Source organism: Arvicanthis niloticus, chromosome 1, assembly GCF_011762505.2.
Source record: "Arvicanthis niloticus isolate mArvNil1 chromosome 1, mArvNil1.pat.X, whole genome shotgun sequence".
In the NCBI taxonomy this organism is placed as follows: Eukaryota; Metazoa; Chordata; class Mammalia; order Rodentia; family Muridae; genus Arvicanthis; species Arvicanthis niloticus.
This window is the reverse complement of record NC_047658.1, coordinates 29,097,799-29,117,521: the sequence shown is the minus strand read 5'-3', so window position 1 is coordinate 29,117,521 and position 19,723 is coordinate 29,097,799. Positions and strand designations below refer to the sequence as shown.

The 19,723-nt window shown below is 41.5% G+C and overlaps 1 protein-coding gene and 1 long non-coding RNA gene across 3 annotated transcripts in view; one reads left to right on the top strand and one right to left on the bottom strand.

Moving 5' to 3' along the window:
* Window positions 1-868: 868 nt before the first annotated feature.
* Window positions 869-17,506, bottom strand: LOC143442481 (uncharacterized). Of its 2 annotated transcripts, XR_013110726.1 has the most exons (6): window positions 16,775-17,506; window positions 15,873-16,273; window positions 6,639-6,707; window positions 6,409-6,546; window positions 2,618-2,731; window positions 869-1,154 (listed from the first exon to the last, which is right to left on the bottom strand). It is a non-coding gene; the product is annotated as an uncharacterized LOC143442481 (long non-coding RNA). The 2 variants fall into 2 exon arrangements; XR_013110725.1 differs by lacking the exons at window positions 869-1,154; window positions 2,618-2,731; window positions 6,409-6,546; window positions 6,639-6,707 and adding an exon at window positions 6,776-11,598.
* A 1,050-nt stretch (window positions 17,507-18,556) lies between these two features.
* Gabrg3 (gamma-aminobutyric acid type A receptor subunit gamma3) overlaps window positions 18,557-19,723 on the top strand; it is a 581,822-nt gene continuing 580,655 nt past the window's right edge. Inside the window, exon 1 of the mRNA XM_034488056.2 lies at window positions 18,557-19,031. Within this exon, the coding sequence (XP_034343947.1) occupies window positions 18,979-19,031 (53 nt within the window). The 5' untranslated portion in view covers window positions 18,557-18,978. The remainder of the gene's footprint in view (window positions 19,032-19,723) is intronic.

The following is a 19,723-nucleotide window of genomic DNA, read 5'->3' as shown; positions in this document are numbered from 1 at the left end:
CTCATGTGGTGACTGGATGCTGACATCAGATGGTTTCTTTAGTTTATCTCTGCCTTATTTTTTGAGACAGGCTATTACACCAAACCTTGAGGTCATCATTTCAGCTAGAATGGCTGGCCAGCAAGCCCTAGCTACACTCCTTTCTTCAACTATCCAATGCTAGTATTACAGGCATGCAAAGTCACACTTGACTTTTTACATGTGTACCGAAGATCAAGACCAGCTCCTTATGGTTGTGAAGCAAGTGCTTTCCTGACACAAGTATCTTACCAGCTCCTCCATTGTTCCTACTGCAACAATGCTCAGTGTCTCAGAAAAAGAGTGACAGAAAGACCACTCTAAAATGCTATGGAAGCATTTTCCTGAAATATGACAATGACATCTGCAGCATGACATGTTTCCATTACAACACAGTGAGAAAGCCCCTGGGAAAACCAAAGCTAAGTTTCAGTGTAGAGTCCGATTTCCATTACTTTTCTAGTTCTGGACTGTTATCTTCTTCCTGTTCTGCATCACACTATAGTTGTAAGAAGATGGAAGACGGATATTAAAGTGTTTCCGTAAGTGTTAACACCCATCTTGAACTGCTTACTTTCTTTTTTTTTTTTTTTCATTTTTTATTGGATATTTTATTTACACTTCAGATGCCATCCACTTTCCCCACCCCACCCCTTAGAAAACCCCTATCCCATGCCCCCTTTTCCTTTTTGCACTTATACATTTTTTAAAAAATGTTAATCAAAGACTTTATAAGTTTGGTAATGCTCAATCAGAGGTGTAACCCACTACCCAACCTAGATATATCAACTATCTTTGACTGGTGGAGATACATGAACATCTGCCTCCCTGTCTCCCCCTTCTTTCTCTTTCTCATCACCTAGCTTCTCCTCTCCTTCTTCTCCTCCTCTCCTTACTCCTTCTCTTCCTCTTAGTACTCCTCCCACCTTAGCTCTTCCTACACATCACCCTTCCTGTTAAAATAAAACTTTTCTCTCAAAATACAATTAGAGCATAATTATGAACCACTTACTTTCAATAGATAATGATGCCTTCTTTCCCAGGTTGCAGTGAATTTTTTTAAGGTATGGCTTTTGCACCAAAGTCCTTGCTGAGCATTTTGGAGACTGCCCATTTTATTCTGCTGAACCTGTAATCTGATGAATATTTAACAAAAATAATCACATTGTTTTCCATTCTCTGATTTTGTGTTGTAGACATTCTCAGAGTTTGTTATTTTTAATGGGAACATAATAAAGAATCACCTTGGGGGAATGATGACAAGGCAAGCAATAACATTTCTGAAGATAAATTATAAATTATACTGCTCTACTTTTAGAGCAGAATATTTAAATGTGTCTTTTTTTTACATCACCACAAATATAAAAGAGAGTGTTCTTAAGAGTCCACAGTCAGTACTTCATATGTCCTTTCTTATGAGTCTAAAGGTCTATCTAGAGCTTTGAGTGAGGTTGACATAAAAGTATGTGTTTGCTCTTGATGATTTTGTTCACCTGCTTGAAGAGTAACTAAAATTGTCCAGCAAATGCAATCTGTTGCAGATAGAGAAGAGGCTATAAAGCATTTGTTCATTGTTTTGATGTTATTTGAGAAACTGCACTGCAGATCTTGCTTGGGACAAGCGATGGGAAAGAACAGCAAATAGAAAATTTCTACATTATAAACTGTTTTTGCAACTCAAAGTGATTAATTCTTTGCCTTAAAGCATAGGGCTAACAAGGCATAAACACGGGCCTATATTTCTGTGGCTCACAGTTCCTGAGTTCACAACACCGTCAAACTCCTTTATGTGGATGATGATTTAGAATCAAATGTGACCTAATATGAAAGTATTGATTCCAAGGCCTGGGTAAATGATTACACATTAAGTATGCCCTAGATTTTTTTTTTTAGACTTTTTTCCCTTCTGAAAACATATTCAACTACACTTTCTTCATAAAGTCTGTGGTTCTGTGATGTCACAAACTTAATGCTGTGTTTAGTGTAGCAGTCCTATCATAAGTAAAAGAGAGTGAGACAGAGTGATGAGAGGAGGGAAGGAGGAAGGAAGAGGGAGAGGGAGAGAAAGAAAGAGAAGAGAAAAGAAGAGAAGAGAGAGAGGGAGAGAGAGAGAGAGAGAGAGAGAGAGAGAGAGAGAGAGAGAGAGAGATTATCATTGAATGAGAGATGAAAGACCTGATGTCTTTAATTGGATTGTTCAAGGAAAATCACAATGATGACACATAGTCTTTAATCAACATTAGCCTCCACCATAAGACCTAGTCTCAAATCAAAAGAACCCCTGCTTTAAAAATTTGGAAATGCTATAGTTTTCTCTGTCTTTTAAATATTTAAAAATTTGTCTTAATGTCTTTTTTAAATAACCCATTGAAGAATAGGAGGAAAGATTCTAGGAGTTAGAGGGGATGGAAGACACCAGAAGAACATGGAGCACTGAATCAACTAAGCAGGGCTCATCTGGGCTCACAGAGACTGAACCGGAAGCAAAGTGCCTGCATGAGACCTGTACCAGTGTCTATGCTATGGCTGGCAGTTTGGTGTTTCCCTGGGACTCGTAACAGTGGGAATGGGTGTATTGGTGTATCTCTTACTCTTTTACCTGCTCTTGGAACTCTTTTCCTCCTCTTGGGTTGTCCAGTCCAGCCTTCATATGAGGTCTTTTACCCTTTTGTATCTTGTTCTGTCCTGTTGTCTCTTTGAAGCCTGCTTCTTCCTGAAGGGACACAAGGGAGGGAGTATATCTTGGGGAGATGAAATGTGTCGGGGTGTAGGGAAGCTGAGAACATTGCAGGGAGAGGAACTGTGGTCGGAATGTATTATATGAGAAATGAATCTATTTTTTAATTTTAGAAAGATAAAAAAAAAAAACACAAAATGAATAAAAATAGCATACAAGACCAGGTAGCTTTCATATATACAAATAATGAACTTCAGGAGGAATAATTTTGAAAAATATCCCATTCACAAGAGCTCAATAAAAAAAAAACCAAAGAAAACAACAACAAAAACTCAAAACAAACAAAGAAACAAATAAAACTGTTGCTACCCACGTCCGACCGACCAGCGGAATAAGGCAACGGCAACCGTGTTCTTCTTCAAGTGGTTTATTCAGCTATCCTTGTACAGCGAGCTTCTTCTCTGTTTCCTTCTAACCCCCCCCCTCCCGCAGCCCCTTATAAGCATTGCCTTAATCCTATCAGCAGCTGCCACGAAGCCACTGCTAATTGGCCACTCTCAATGATGTGAGGTGGGGTGATCGGGTAACCACACCTCTCAGCGCATACAACTCCATATATGGAGTTGTCTTTTCTCTCAAGCAATGCCTATGCCAAGCGCCACCCTGTAATGGCGAGAGCATAGCCGTTTCTCACACAAAACAAAGCTAAAATTCCTAGGGATAAATCTAATGGTGGAAGTGAAAGGCCTCCACAATGAAAACTCTAAGAAACTGAAAGAGGAAGTTAAAAAGATACTAGATGATGGAACGACCTCCAGTGCTTCTGGATTAACAGAATCTGTATTGTAAAAGCAGTTGTACTGACAAAAGTAATCTACAGATTCAGTATAATCTCTGTCAATAGTTTAATGACATCCTTCCAGAAATAAAATTAACAAACCATAAGTTTATATTAGAGATACGAAAAAGTCACAAAAATAGCTGAAGGCATCCTAAAGCCAAAGAACTCAGCAGGAGGCATCGCATCATCAGGTCACAAATTATACTACAGAACTATAGTGAGGTCATAAAAACAGACGCATCGACACGTGGAACAGAAGAGAGGGCCTTGAAATAACCTAAAAAGGTAGGCTCACTAAAAATTTTTGTGAAGGCGTCCAAAACATACATTGGAAAATGTAAAATAGTGCGGTTAAAATTGGTTATTTTTAGAAGAATAAAAATATCTACCTATCTATATCTCATTCTATAGAGTAGATCAAAGACTTTATTTAAAAATCCAAGATATTGAAACTGCTAGAGTGAAGCACGGGAATATGCATTCAACACATAGAAACAGAAAGAACTTTCTGCCACAGCCCAGAGACACGTGGTGAAGTAGAGATGCCAGCATTTCGAAGCAGGAGCACAAAGGGGAACTTTTGAATTGTGTGGTGTACAGGAAGCCACCTGAAGAGCATTATAGTTATGCCCAAACCGCAATTCAGAAACACAATCATTAAGTGGGAAATCAAATGGACATCACAATGAACACTGGTGTGTTTTTATCATGTGGGAGCATGGGGAACTTTTCTGTCTTTAAATCAAGGTGAAGTAACATGTTGATTAAATTTGACTAGAAAAGTATATTTAAATTTTTTTTCTGATAATTTTGTCCAGCAGTACTTGTGCCAGCTTGGTTTTATGTCAACATGATGCAAAGTAAAGTCACTGAGAGGAGGGAACCTCAGTTAGGAAAGTGCCTCCGTAAGACTGGGCTGTAGGCAGGCCTACGGAGTATTTTATTAATTAGTGATTGAGGGAGGAGAGTCCAGCCCATTGTGGGTGGTGCCATCCCTGGGCTGCTGTCCTATGTTTTATAAGAAAGCAGGCTGAGCAAGCCATGAGGAGAACTCCTCCATTGCCTCTTCATCAGCTTTGACATCTAGGCTTCTGCCCTGCTAAGTTCTTTTTGTCCTGACTTCCTTCAGTGATGAACAGTGAAGGGAAGTGTAAGCCAAATCAGCCTCTTCTTTCCCAAGTTACTTTGTTCATTGTGTTACATCACAATAGGAAGCCTAACATAATACTGTGTTTACAACATTTCCACCCTTCCCACTCTCTTCCAACTCCTCTTTTGTTTCCTAACTCCCTCTCAGGTAGGCTACCAGCAGGTTTTATTCCTTTTCCCCTCCATTTGGGTTACCTAAGTGTCTCCGCTACTTGCTAAGAACAGCCACTTTCTCTTTCTGTCTCATTTTTTTTTTTTTTATAGGATTGGACAGATACCAGCTCAAACTCTACCAGGGACCCTCTAGCCATCACTAATTTAGAGGGCCAAAGCCCTGACAGTAGCCAGGCTAAAACACTGTAGTTACCCTATCTATGCTGAAACCCAGGACCTTGGACTCCACAGAGCCATGAGATACATGTAAGCTCCTTGACCAAACTGTTGAAAGCAACAGACTTACAACAAAGAAACAGAAAAGAAGGATAGGGGCTGTGTCCCAAAATCCAGAAAAAAAAAAAAGAATTCCAGATTCCAACATTGCTATGAATTAGTCCATTTTAAAATAATGTAAACATCTCTGCTTAAAGAACAGAGACTTGACCCATAGTGGGAAAAAAAAAGTCAACTCCTGATGACTCATTATTTTACTCACAGATTAAAACATCTGTCAACACTTGTTCTGTTTAGATTTTTTTCAACTTGACACAAGCTGGAGTTGTCTGGGAGGAGGAACTTCAGCAGAACAAATACCTCGATCAGATTAGATTGTAGCCAAATATATAGGATGTTTTCTTAATGACTGATGTGGAATGTCCCAACTCACTAAGAATAGTGCCACCACTGGGCAGGTGGACTTGGATGGTATAAGTGTTTGGTTGAAACCCTTTCTCGTCCCCTGTACAATCTAAGAAACACCATTTGCAATTCCTTCCCCAACCCTCCCAACAATGAGAAAACTCCAGGTTAACACATCGTTTCTCCCTGTCTTGGAATTTTCAGCAAGTCACCCATGAGTGCCCAACAAAGGGTTCAGCTTCATACGGACACAATCTTAGCTCCTAGCTATCATGTCTTCACCCTGTACCCAACACTCATAAACACTGCTGCTTTAGCTTGGATGTGTAACTTCTTTGATCTCCACCAGTGAGATCAGTGAACCCATCTGAGAGCTGCCTCCTAATAAACCTGCCTTTATCTACTTTTAATTTGGTCTAATCTTCCCTATGTCTGCATCACCAAGGGAGAGAAAAAACCTATTAGAAAGCAAGCAAATGTAGTGAGCCATGGACAGCAAGCCAATAGGCAACATTCACATACAGCCTCTGCTGCAGTTCCTGACTCCAGGTTTCAACATTCACTTCTTGGCCTATATTATAAACTGTAAACTGAAATAAACCCTTCCCCTCCCAAGCAGCTTTTGATCATGCTATTTACCCCAACAGTAGAAAGGAGTTTCCATATGAGGTTGAAATCTCCCATCCTGAACCAAAACTCATTAAAACACAATATAAACATCTCAAATTAGTTTCAGGAAGTCCCTGAAACTAACCAGATTCACTAGACTCCCTCCCCTCAAGGTGTATATATAGAAAAAAAAAAAAAAACTGCTGGGAGTGAATCTCAGACAAGCCAAGCTGTGAAGACTCTGTAAGAAGCAGGGACCAGCAGAGCTACCTAAAGAGCTTCACACCAACTAATCCACATAGAAAGGATACGCTCCAACCTGTTAAGCTGCCTTCAGGTTGTACAGTGTGCTCCAGACATCCAGCTTTTGTGAGCTGTCACTCGGGCTGTGGTGGGCTTTGTTGATACAGTTTTCTTAGTCATTTCTGATCCCGTAAATAATCATTCACCCATATTCCTACAAGTAACCCCAATAAAACCTGTTAGTTCTCCAAGTCGCACATCGGTTCAGTCATCTCCATTTCTTTGGTCTGTTGTAAGTAGACTTACCGTGTTGAAGCTCTCCAGAAGTCTGTCACAAAGCACAGCCCTCAGCAAAGAAACGTCTTTTTGCAGTATCTGGCAATTAACAGAGACCCACAAATGGTCAATGTACAGAGAATAAGAGACTGTGGAATTCTGGGTCCTAAAGAAGATATTTATATCACAATCAATCCTTCCTCCCAAGTTTAAGAGTCATTGTAGAAAACGGGGTGGAATCAGAGTAAAAGCCAGAGGTGGTGACTACAAGAAATGGTGCTTTTCTGGGCAAAGTAGGATCAGTGCACATTTGAATTCACAGCAGTTGAAACAGCAAGCACAGAAAAATTCCATCATAGAGATGAGGGTTGGATCTGAAGTCCCACTCCTAGGTAAGAAGCTATTGACAATTGACCACTGCCAGGAGTGGGAGAATTGGTTTTCTTTAAAGATGTGTTTGGTTCCTGCTGTATTGACCACCCTTCAGGGAAAGCCACATATACAAGAGTATGTGGTCAGCACAAATCAGACTTGATGGTTTCAAAGGAAAAAGAAGGCACAGACAGGCTGAGAAGGGAAGATGGACTTTCTTGGAACTGAGGGAGGATGCAAATATTATCAAAGCACATTACATACAAGTCTCAACAAACTAAGAAAATATTACAAAAAAGAAAAAGTCTCATAGAATTCTGCTGTGAATCCACCCAGACAAGGCTTTTATTGGTTTTGATCTCCTTATTTGAGATGGGTCAGCTTATGTTGTTCATCTCTTTTTGGTCTAACTTTGGGAGTTTGGATGAATGAATCTAGAAATTCATTTCTTTTTATATTTTCAATGTAATAAGTTTATGAAGTATTTCTTATATACGAATTTCCATGGCTTAAGCTGTAAGGCTTTCTTGTTTATTTCTGATTCTGTTCATTTGTGTTATCTTTCTTTTGATTAATAGGGCAAAAAGTCTGGCAATCTTCTCTATCTTTTCAAAAGAATCAGCTCTTAAATTAGTTGATTTCAATTCCCCACCTTGTCTCTATTTCACTAATTTCTGTTCTGATTTTTATTATTTACTGTTGTCTACTAGAATCGGGTTTGATTTGTGCTTGTTTTTCCCAACTGTTGAGTCATGTCATGAAGTCATTTTATTTGTGCTTTTTCTTAAGTGTATCCATTTAGAGCTACACATTTCCCTCATAGGACTTCTGTCCCTGTGTCCCGGAGGTACTGCTCTGTTTTCATTTAGTTCTGAAAATGTTTTTGATATCTTCCTTAATTTCTTCTTTGACTCATTTGTCATTCAGTAATGAGCTTTTATTATTATCAGAGTTTTACTTTCTGTTGGTTTTGAGTTTTATTGCTCTGTGGTCAGATAGGATACATAGAGTTATTTCAGTTTTTCTGAATTTGTTGAAGTTGGTCTTTTGACTCAGGATATGGCTTATTTTAAAGGAGCTTTGTTGGGCTTCTGAGTAGAATGAGCATTCTGTGGTGTTTGTGAGAAATCTTTTGTAGGTACCTGTTAGGGCCATTTGTTATATGAAGTCATTTAATCCTGATCTTTTTTGGCTTACTTTTCTCCAGATGTGTATTGGTACAATACACATCTGTACTGTATTGTATTGTACAGATGTGTATTGTATCATTGGGGTGATACAATTGCCTACTAATTCTGAGTTGTAATTAGTCTATGTTTTAAAGACTAATAATGTTATAATGGCATGCTTTTTATGAAATTGATATGCCAGAATTTGGTGCCTATGTTTGGGATAGTAATGTCTTCTTGGCTAACTGTTCCCTTGATAAACATGAAGTGTCCTCATCTAGCTCTTCTAACTAGTTTTGATTTGAAGTCTATTTTGTCTGAGATTGGGAAAACTACACCAGCTTGCTTCCTGGTCCTATTTGCTTGGAACACTTACTTTTTCCATCCTTTCACTTCAATGTTGTACAAATTTTTTAGTGAGTGATTTTCTTCAAGACAACAAAAATATGAATTATTTTTTTAGACAGGGCCTCTCTGTGTATTTCTGGCTATCTCGGAACTTGCTATGTGGATTGGGCTTGCCTTTAATTCACAGATATTCTCAGGCCTCTATCTTTTAAGTACTGAGTTAAAGGTATGTATCATTACATCTGGCTGGGTTTTGTTTTTTAATCTATTAAATCAACCCATGCTTTTTGATGGAGAAGTTGAGGCTACTAATATTTAGAGTTATTATTGGAATATCATCTTTATTTTATTATTACTGTTTATGTTCTTAGTTTCATTTTGTTTTTCAGGGATTATAGCTATTTTTTTCCCTGTAGCCTCTTGGATTATTGCTTCCTGTATTTTCTATAAGGCTGCTTTAATAGACATGAATTCTTTCAGTCTGTTATGTAATGAAAAGTATTTTCTTTCTTTTAACTCTGGTAGACAGCTTTGCTGGGTACAGTAGTCCAGGATGGCATCATTGGTCTTTCAGAACTTGGAGTTCATTATCTCCAGCTCTTCTAGCTTTTAAAGTTCCCACTAAGAAGGAAGTTACTAATCTGACAAAATATAACTTTACTGCCTGTTAAAAATTTTAGCCATTCTGATATTTTCCTGTGGTCTTGATTTCATCAAATGCTCTTCGGATTTATGTAAGAAGCTAGATTGTTTTCTTCTATGAGGTCAGTCATGTGAGACTTTGCACACCTTTAAATATACTGGCTTGCCTTTGCATTTGTGGTTATTTTGCAAATATGATTTTGAAAATGAGCCTCATTATATAGACATAGCTGGCCTAGAACTCCCTATGTAGACCATGTTGGCCTTGAACTCACAGAGATCTGCCTGCCTCTGCTCTGGGGTGCTGAGATTAAAGGTGTGCACTACTGTATCAGGCCTCTTTTGTGATTATTGAAGTGTATCTTTAGTGCAGGCATGACAAACCACTTCCTTCGGCTAATTTGCCTTATATATTGCTACGCTTTGTATCACTCCAACAAATGTTTGCAATGCATCAACTTAAACAGAAGAAGTGTGTCCTTTTTTAAATTAATTAATTAATTTTTCACAGTCCACTCATTGCCGCCCTCCCACAGTTTCTCATCCCATTCCTCTTCCCCGTTGTCTCCAAGAGGATGTGCCCCCACCCTCGCCAGGTTTCACCACTCCCTGGGGCCTCAAGTCTCTCCAGGGCTAGGCATGTCTTCTTTCACTGAGGTCAGACCCAGCAGTCCTCTGCTGTATATGTATCAGGGGGCCTCACACCAGCTTGTGTATGCTGCCTGGGTAGTATCTCAGTGTCTGAGAGATCTCAGGAGTCCAGGTTATGTATTTTTGGACAGCACTGTTTTTCTTAGTGCTGCCTACTGCTAAATATGTCCTTTTGGATCACATTGATCTTTGCATTAAGCTGCAGTCTGCCAGCTTTCTCCACTATACGGCTACTCTTTTATTCTTTTAAATGTTAACTGTTCTTTGGGGAAATTATTTGAGAGCACTTAACTACTTCAGTTTTATGCAATAGCAATTCTTGCAGCTGGCTGTACAACAGCGATCTTCTAGCTCAGATGCTACTTAGTATTTATTAGTAGGTTATGTTATAATTGGGAGGTACTTTCCCTCATCTCTGTTATTATCTGCAGTTTAGACTGCTTTATTGTTTTATCCAGTACATGTAAATTCAGAGTTGTCATTATTTATTTTTATTCTGATGTTATCCAAAATTTAGACAAGAGCCTCATCAAGCTGTCTTTATTTAGACTGAGAATTTTTATGTCCTCTATTTTTAATCTAAATGCATTTCCACACTTTATTTAGATACAACAAACAACAATGTACATATTTAGGGCATAAGCTATGATGACTTGAAATTCCTACATATTATCACAACCAAACTGGCTAACATGGCTTCACTTTTGGTTGTCTCCCTGCTTCATCCCACAGTGAAAGACTTCCCAGGATTCTTCGAGCTTCCTTTTAATTGTTTTGATTAAAAATTATCATTAAGTTTTGTTTCCATGAAGAATAATTCACAAACAAGATCTAATTCTTTCTCTGAAGCCACAGTGGCTGTTTAGAGACTTTAGACAATAGTGCTAGATTGTGCAGCTATACCTTGCAACCCCAGTGTTATGCCCTGCGCTGCATGAGAAGTAATAAGTAATGCTAACGTATCCCACAGGGTTGTTCCCTTGCCTTCTTATTTCCAATGTAGTTAACCTTATTTTGTTTTGTTTTGTTTTTTTGAAGTGGTCATTTTTTAATGGAAGATAGATTTTTTTCATACAATATATTCTGATTATGTTTTCTCTTCCCCTACCTTCTCCCAGAACATCGTCACCTCCCCATGACCCATAGGGACACCCTTTTTTTTCTCTCTCTCTCTCTCATTAGAAAACTAATGATGGGAGCTGGAGAGATGACTCAGCAGTTAAGAGCACTGAATGCTCTTCCAGAGATCCTGAGTTTGATTCCCAGAAACAGCATGGTGGCTCATGACCTTCTGTAATGAGATCCAATGCTGTCTTCTGGTGTGTCTGAAGAGAGCTGTTTGGTTGTAGCGTGTGTAGGTTGATGTATGGATCCCACATCTATCTCTCATGGGGACAGAGAGATGGGAATTTGACTGTGCTCACTCCATGCTGGTGCAGGGTGAACATTGGGCTATGGTCTGGGAGCACAGTGTGAGGTCCCGTGGAAGCCGGAACTCTTGGCTTAAGGGTCCCCAGGCCAAAAGGCGGCTGGGAGCTGGCTGGTTCTCAGGCTCCTGAGCTCCCAGACATCACTGGGGGGGGGGGGGGGGCAGAATGAAGTGGGGGCATATGGGCTAGATTGGCCCATAGCAGAAGAGGAGAGCGGGAGAGATGAGCATCCTGAGGGGATGAGAGTTCTTGGTTGCTTGGCTGGGTCATGGCTGGCTTGGCTTGCTTGTTTTGGTTGGGTTGGTGGTCTCCATGGAGATTAGGTGGCAGCTCTGTGGATGAAGGCCTGCTCCACTGTTCCTCACTGCAAGAGGATATCTATTAAAGAAGGAAAACAGTCCATAGTCTTAAGATGTTTGTTGTCATGGCAGAAAATAGATGAAAACTATACCCCAGTTTCCTCAGGGCAGGTCTAAAGTTAAATACCTTTTGAAAAGAGGAGGGTCTGGGAAGGACTGTTTAATTGGCTATGCCCCTCTGGCCTTTGGCCTTTAGGTATCTCATTAATACAGAGATTTGTCTTGAGGCTCTGTGGCCTGTAGTCACGTTCTCTATCTGTGGAGGGACTAGGGGTATTGTTTTAGGCGACTGAAAGGCAGGGATCTATGGAGGTCTGTGGCCTCCTGTCAGGAGCCTAGAGTCTGGGAACATGGTTGAATGCCTACTGTCCCCTGCAGGGAACCCAGTGAGATCATCTGCTGGGTCACAGGGGTTCCAAACCTAGCTCAACCAGAAATCAGTCTGCCTTTCACTGTCCTGCAGACAGCTACAGTATACTCATATAAATAAAATAAATAAATCTAAAATTAAAAAAGAAAGAAAATTAATGACATTTAAATAATAATAACAAAGTAAAAAGAAACAGCAGTAGGACAAAACAATCAGCAGAAAAGAACCAAAGAAAAAGCACACACACACACACACACACACACACACACACACACAACACATATAGACACAGAGACATACACCCTTGCACATACAGAAACCCCACAAAAACAAAACCAGAAAACAGGATATATAGACCTATATATTATAAGAAATGAAAGGAAAATATATACCATTTTTTTATGTGACAAAGAACTTCCAAAATGGCAATGAGCTTATTAAACGTTGACCATCTACCGCTGGGCGTAGAGCTTGTTCTTAAGAATAGTGTATCTACTCAGTGAGACTTCTTTGGAAAACATTTATTTTTCCTTTTGTAGGATGCTTAGAGATAGCATCTGGTTTAGTGATGGGGCTTTGTGTCTACTTTTTCCTCTCAGCCCTGGGAAAACATCTGGCTTAGACGTGTTCAGGCCCTGTGGATGCTGCCAAATTTCCTGTGAGTCCATACATTAGTCAGCTCTGTTGAGTCTAGCTGGTCTTGTTTTCTTGGTGTCCTCTGTCCCGTTTGGCTCTTACTGTCTATCCTCTCTTCTTCTGAGAAGAGTTCATTGAGCCCTGAAGGGATGAATTTGAGGGAGACCTCCTATTTAAGACTGAGTATTACAAGGTCTTTCATACTCTGCACTCGGCGCAGTTCTCTGGACTCTCTGTACTTGTTCCCATCTACTGAAGGAGGAAGCTTCTCTGATGAGACCTCCATAGACTGATTGCTGAGTATAGAAGAAAGGTCATTTGGAGTCATTTTATTTTTACATTCCTTTAGTGAAATAGTAATCGTTGGTTTACCCGTAGATCCATGGCCTATCTCGTCTCAGATTCTTGGCCACTTGAGCTGTGTCAGGGAAAGATGCCATCTTATGAATTGGGCCCAAATTACAATTAGATTGTAGTTGGCTACGCTTACAAGCTTTGTTCTACTATTGTGCCAGTATATCTTATAGGCATGTCACCATTGTAGAAGAAAGTGTTTGTAGCCTGGCTGGTTTTTATCCTTTCTCCTTTGGTGTTGTGCAGAGTATCTTCCAGTAGCCTGAACACTAATCAGTAGGGGTGAAGGCTCTAGTTAGACACCAGCTGACCTTCTCCATGTTCAGTGAGATATGCGGGTACTGTCCTCGGCAATAAATAAGATTTACCATCAATTTGTGGTGAGTAACTAATAGCCTTGACTATAGCCTGAGTTGTTTAGGGGTTTCCATGGTTTCCATGGTCCTCTTTCAGCCAACACCACAATTAGATGTAACCCATTTCCAGAACTGGAGGTTTCTTTTGGTGATGGGAGATGTCTAGTTGAGTCCTTGTCTCCCTGTATCATTTGGGGATTGCATTTAGATTTCTTTCATGTATGTATTTATATAAGACGTTTCTACTGTATTAATTTCAACTGGTGAAGGAGACCCTCATTTTAGCCGTCACTCTTTGTACTTCCTTCCCCACCTCTTCCCTATCCTTCCATGTTTGACCCTCTTTCCCCAGTACTCTGTCCACCCATTCTTTAGGAGACTTATAACTACCCATTCTGTTTTTTCTTCCTAGGAAGATCCTTCGCTCTGTGTACTCCCTTACTTTATTGCTAACCGCTGTGGTTATAGAGATTGTAGCCTGCTCACCGAAGCCTTAAAAGCTAACATTGACATATAAGTGAATGCATGCTACATTTATCTTTTGAGGTCTGTGTCACTTTACTCAGGATGATTATTTTTTAGCTCCATCCATTTACCTGTGATTTCACAATTTCTTTTTAAAAACAGCTTAGTAATATTCTATTGCATGAATGTACTGCTTTAAAAAGAAATTCTTCTCTTGTACAAATACATCCTAGCCACAGTGTCCCCTCCTTCCTCTCCTCCCAGTGTGTCTACCACAACTGCCCTTTGTTTCCCTTCAGAAAAGAGTAGGCATCCTAGGGATAACAACCAAGCATAACAAGTTACAATAAGACTAGGCATGCACCCTTATATCAAGGCCGGACAAGGCCACCCAGTAGGAAGAAAGAGGTCCCAAAATGCAGGCAAGAATCAAAGATATCCTCCACATCTAACCAACTATAACATATATGCAAAGTACCTAGGGCAGACCCATGCAGGCCCTCTCATTGTTGCTTCAGTCTCTATGAGCTCCTATGAGCCCTGTCTAGTTGATCTGTGGACTGTGTTCTTGTGGTGTCTTTGACCTTTCTGGCTCCTACATCTGGCTTCCTTTCTGGCTTCTCTCCATCTTCCATGGGATTTCCTGACCTCTGCCTAATGTTTAACTTTGTACTTTATTTTCTCCATTCATCCACCCATCCATCAATCCGTCCATTATTTTGTATTTTAAAGATTTCCATGTGTGGGAAAGTATGTGTCTCTGTGCCTGTAAGTATTTCTTGTGCTTTTCTTTTGGCTCCTTCCCCCCATTTATTTGTTTAGTCCTATTCTTGTTTGTTTTCATTTTGTTATTTTTAGATGCCTGTTTGTATTCTAATGAGATGGAGAATAAAGGATGTGGATTTGGACCATTGGAAGGGTGGCAAGGATCTGGGAGATGAGTTGGGAGAGGAGAACTATAATCAGAATACATAGTATGAAAAAACTATTTTCAATAAAAGCTATAATTATAAAAATAAGAATAGCAAGGTTACATTTCTTAAAAGCTGACACACAGTGGTGGTCCAGGGATACACCATTTATGCATTTCAGGTGAAAAATTTTAATTACCATTAAATGAATGCCTTTATAATTTAGAGATTTTATTTGAGTCAAACAAGCAAGAAAAATGAGCACGTATTTGCACTAGAGGTCAGGTACAAGAATGTCCTTCACCCTTGTAAATAAGGGATAAAATACTCTAATTGTCAACTAATAGTATACATAAGGAAAAAATCATGACTTCAACAGAATGGGCACAATTCATAGGATGAGATGTTATTTAGAACATGCTTTCCGGTTGTATAATGTCAGGTGCAAAAGCAAGAAAGCCAGTCCCTTGTGGTAGATTGAATAGTGGTTAGTCTTTGGAGCTCAGGCACTGGGATGGTAGACTCTGAATGTGTTATGTAGATGGTGGGCAGATGGTACTTTTATTCTTACAGTGTAAATATGAGTTCGAAGGCCTCAGAAGCATGCTATAAAGATTAGTGCATTTCTGATATGAATCTTATCTTCATTAGTAATTTTTGGTTGAGTTGAGCATTTGTTGACGAAGCATGAAACATCACAATACAATTTACAAGTATAATTTTAGAGCAAGAGTGGTTTTGTTTGAAACTAAAACCTCAGAAAGCCACAAAGCAAAGATGAGCAGATGATGTGGTTTAGGTACCCAGAATATACTGTAAGGCTGGCACTGGTAGGAGGTGAAGTGAGGCTGCAGAGGGAATCCTGAGAGGTATTTCTCTAAGAAGCCACAAGAGGATCTCCAAGCTAAGGCAGCCAGCTTCTGCTTCTCAGGAGTTCCCACCTCCTGCCTAGAGGAGCTGTAGCTGAGTCCACTAACTACAACAGACCTCCAGGTCTACCCCCAGGCATTGTAGCTGTCTGAACAAGTGCACTGTTAGTTCTCAAGGTTTGTAGATTGATTCACAAGCCCTAGGTCTTAGGATGAAGTACCACCGGTGATTTTTTTCAGAATTTCTTTTTGCATCGCCACCATCACCCCATCCCCCTCTCCCACCCCTGTTTATTTTCCTACATAGGAAAAGGAAAGTGAATTTTGCTCACCCAAATGGAGCTGTTAAGTTTCTCAGGTGCTGAAGATGGAAAGGCTGGCCAGCAGCGAGGAGGGTATGCAGTGTGCAGTGTGTGTGCTCAGCAAAGCTCCCCAGCCTGGTCAGTTTAGATGAAGGAGGAAAATCAAAGGCTAACAGCCGGTGCTTTGAAGATTCTTGACCTTGCATTCTGCTTTCATACTTATGTTCAGAAAGCTTGCTTTGAATACCACATCCCTCCTGACTCATTTAGCATAAAATAATTCCCCCCCCCCAGACTGTACTATGGAGGCTTTCTGCAGTAAAATATTCAGCTCTGTAAAGCTGGCCCATTGTGTCCAATAAGTGGAGCAAAGCATTCCAAACTTCAGAAGAGGTCAGGTCGCACTCATTCATAATAATAGCACATCAAACCTATGCAGAAAAGAAAAAGAATAAACTCCACCAGCATGGGGCTGTACAAAGGTCTCACATCTATTCCACTGACAGGCTGTGATAAATACAGACACATATAATCCCAGGACACCTCTCATTATGCTGACATTTTACAAAGCCATCCAAATGCCAGTCTGTCTTTACTGTATAATAGATTGTAAACAACTCATGTTCCGAAAATAATAATAAAAAAAAAAATACGACGAGAATACAGCATCACAGGAAGAAACCAAGAGTGTCTGCCCTGGTTCATGTTCCAAGAGACAGTGGACACAGTGACTAAGGGTGAGTACCAGAATCTTAGCCTTAGGGGTGGTATTTAACCTCCTGGGACTTTTCTCTACTAGAATTATGCTGTGAGAATTTGAATGATTTAGCCACACTGACTCTTGGCTCCCATGGAACCATGCCTGACGTTATTTCACCTATGTTCCTGCAACTGTGTCAAAAACAGAATCATGAAGGGACTGATACATTTACCTTCAGTTTTCTTGCTAAGTATTTTCAAAACTTAGGTGGTGATGATATGTAGGTGGCTCTCCTGTGAATTCTGCATCCTTGGGTTCAAACAGACTTGAATAAAAAATATTGTCTTTAAAATGTACATCACTACCAGGCAGGCATTTATCTTATTCCCTAAACAACCATAACAATTACATACATGGCATTTATATATAGTATGCATTAAAAATTATCTATAGATGGCTTAAACCATACTGGAGGTCTATGAAAATCTTAATACATTTTTTAATGGCAGATTTAGCATTCCCAGGGATCCTAGAAACCAGTCCTTGGAGTGGAAATTTAAGATATGATTGCATTTGTATAGAGACTCAAGATAATTCTGCACCATCCTTTGACTAGATTTTGAAGGGTTTCCCTGTATGGTACAGAAATGAGAGATGAAGGAGTGTTCGGTAGAAACTTGAAGAAGGAAGGTAGGTGATGGCTGTTAGGAATCTCCACAGAACATAGGCATTCAGACTTACAAAAGCAGGTAAAGAAGGGTGATAGAAAATGTCCTGACTGAGCTGGGTGAGGCAGGAAGAAGGCAGTGGCCTGATGTTAACCAAGACAACACAATCCTTAGTTAAAAGCAATACTGCTATCAAGAACAGTCTTCAGCCTCCTGCTGGCTCACAATTCTTACCTGTGAATCTAGAGACGAGGGAGGTAATTCCCAAGAGCTTCAACCTGCTTCTCTCTCTATTTCATGAAAAAGCTTACTGTCAGTGTTGCTAAAATTCCTTGTCTTGGAGAGAGAGGAACGTTGTCAACACCCTCCTCCTGGGCCCTAACAACAAAACAAAGTTTACCCCTATACAGTTCAATTTGTGGACCTGGGGTTTAGTGGCCATACCTACAGAGGTAAAAAGTTTCTGACAGGATCTTGGGTCATCACAAAAACAACTTAACTTCACTTAGCATGGTTAATGGCTTCATCTCCTTCCTCTAGTTTACCTCCTTCCCCTAGACACAGACTATTGGCAATGGGGCTAAAATTGCAAACAAATTACTGGGAGAAGTAACTGGGTGTCAGGTGAGGATCCAGTGACCTTCCCAACCCCTCCTTCTCTGAAAGAAAGCCAGCAATCCACAGGCCCAAACCTGATGGATTCCTGCAAGCAGGCATAGCTACTTATAATAACGGTGATGAACTGGCTGCAAGGGTAGTACTTCATAGCAGCCAGCATTCATGAAAGTGTCGTGCTTCTATGAATGGTAGTTGAAAATGTATTCCTAAGAAGGTTTTTTAATTATGGAAGTAAAATTCCTACTTGTGCTCAAGTTAATACTTGCATGTCAAAAGATTAGCTTTCTAAATACAAATAAAAACAGGCAATTTTCAGTTTGGAACACGAAAATAATGTCAAGCCCACCCAAGGTTCCTTGCTTTGGTTCACTTCTACCAATTACTGATAATGTTTTAGTCTCTCTTTTCTGAAGAAGAAGAAAAAAAAGGGACATTCTCGGGGCTTCCCCCAGCAAGCCACAGTTATGAGCACCAGGGGGAGTTCAGGTAAGCACCACCCTAGAGAAGATCGCCTTTTGGCAAACCATCTCACTTACTTGCAATGGCGTCCCTAAGAGCAGGCACAGGCACTGGGGACAAGCAGGGTGGGTGCGCTGCAGTAAAACTACCAGTGCCCATGACTCCATCGATGACACGGGCCAGTCCCCAGGCCCCTTCTGCGCCTCCCTGCGGGATCCCCAAGCTCTCCTTCCCACCCCCCAGCCCCGCCCCCTTCCCGATCTCCCAACTCCGAGTCCATTCAAACCTCGCTGCCTTCGCCTGGCGTTGCCAAGCGCGTTAATTGGGGAAACTCCTCCCCGCCGCGCACCACTGAGGCAGCCGCGACCTCCCGCCCGGCTCACAGCTTCCCCAGAGCAGACCCCCAAGCCGGCCCGGGCGGTGGGCGGCCTCGCGGGCTCGGGCTGAGGGAGGAGGGCGCCGGGCCACCTGCTGCCCCCCCTTCCCCGCGCTGATCGCTCCCGAGAGCGGACGCACCCCAGCTCCTGTGCGCCCCGCAGAGCCGGACCGTCGGGGGCGCGGCGCTCAGAGCAGACACCTGTCCCTCCCGGTCCGCAGAACCCGGGGCGCTGCAACCCGTGGTAGCCTACTAGGCGCCGGAAAGAGTGGAGACTGAGCCCCGCAGAGGCCTCGGACCCGCGCCCGGAGAGCCATGGCTGCAAAGCTGCTTCTTCTCCTCTGCTTGTTCTCGGGCTTGCATGCTCGGTAAGTGGCTCCCAGGCGTTTCCCCGAGGCCGGCGGGGGCGGGAGGGCTGCGGGGGGCGCCGTCTGCCGGCCGCTAGTCCCAGGTGCGCGCCGTCCACTGGGCTGCTGGAGAGGGAAGGTTCTGGCACCTCACCTGTAGGTCTCCCCCAGAACTAGACCCTATCTCCAGGGCCGGCCACAGCCCTCTGCAACCCCGTTTGCGTAGGGACTGTTTGGGTGATTTTAAGATGTGGTGGTTTCAAGGGACTTGGAAAACCAAAATGATGAGGCAGTGGCCTTATCTTTCTCCTCATCAGTTATTCAAGGGCTTTCTGACATACATTGGTTAACACTTTATCTGTGCCATCACTGAAAAGAAACCTTCAGACACAGGAATTCTGTTTTCTCAACCACCCTATATAGATTACAGAAGAGGTAATTGGAAAGAGGAAAGTGGAGGGGGCTGGGGCAGGTGGTCAGGAAGAGCCCCGCTTCCCCTCCAGGTCCTACAGCACGCACAAGCACCCCGTCTCTATAAAAGAATCATGCTGCAGTTCGCACGGAAGCTCCTTCTTGAAGCTGTAAGAAATTACCTCACTTTGAATACTCCAAGGCAACACCAGTCAGCTAACAGAAGATGCACCCCATAGACAAACAAGGACTCATAAGAAGGGCAGTGGCACCAGAAGGGTTAAAGCCTGTTGCCATAAACA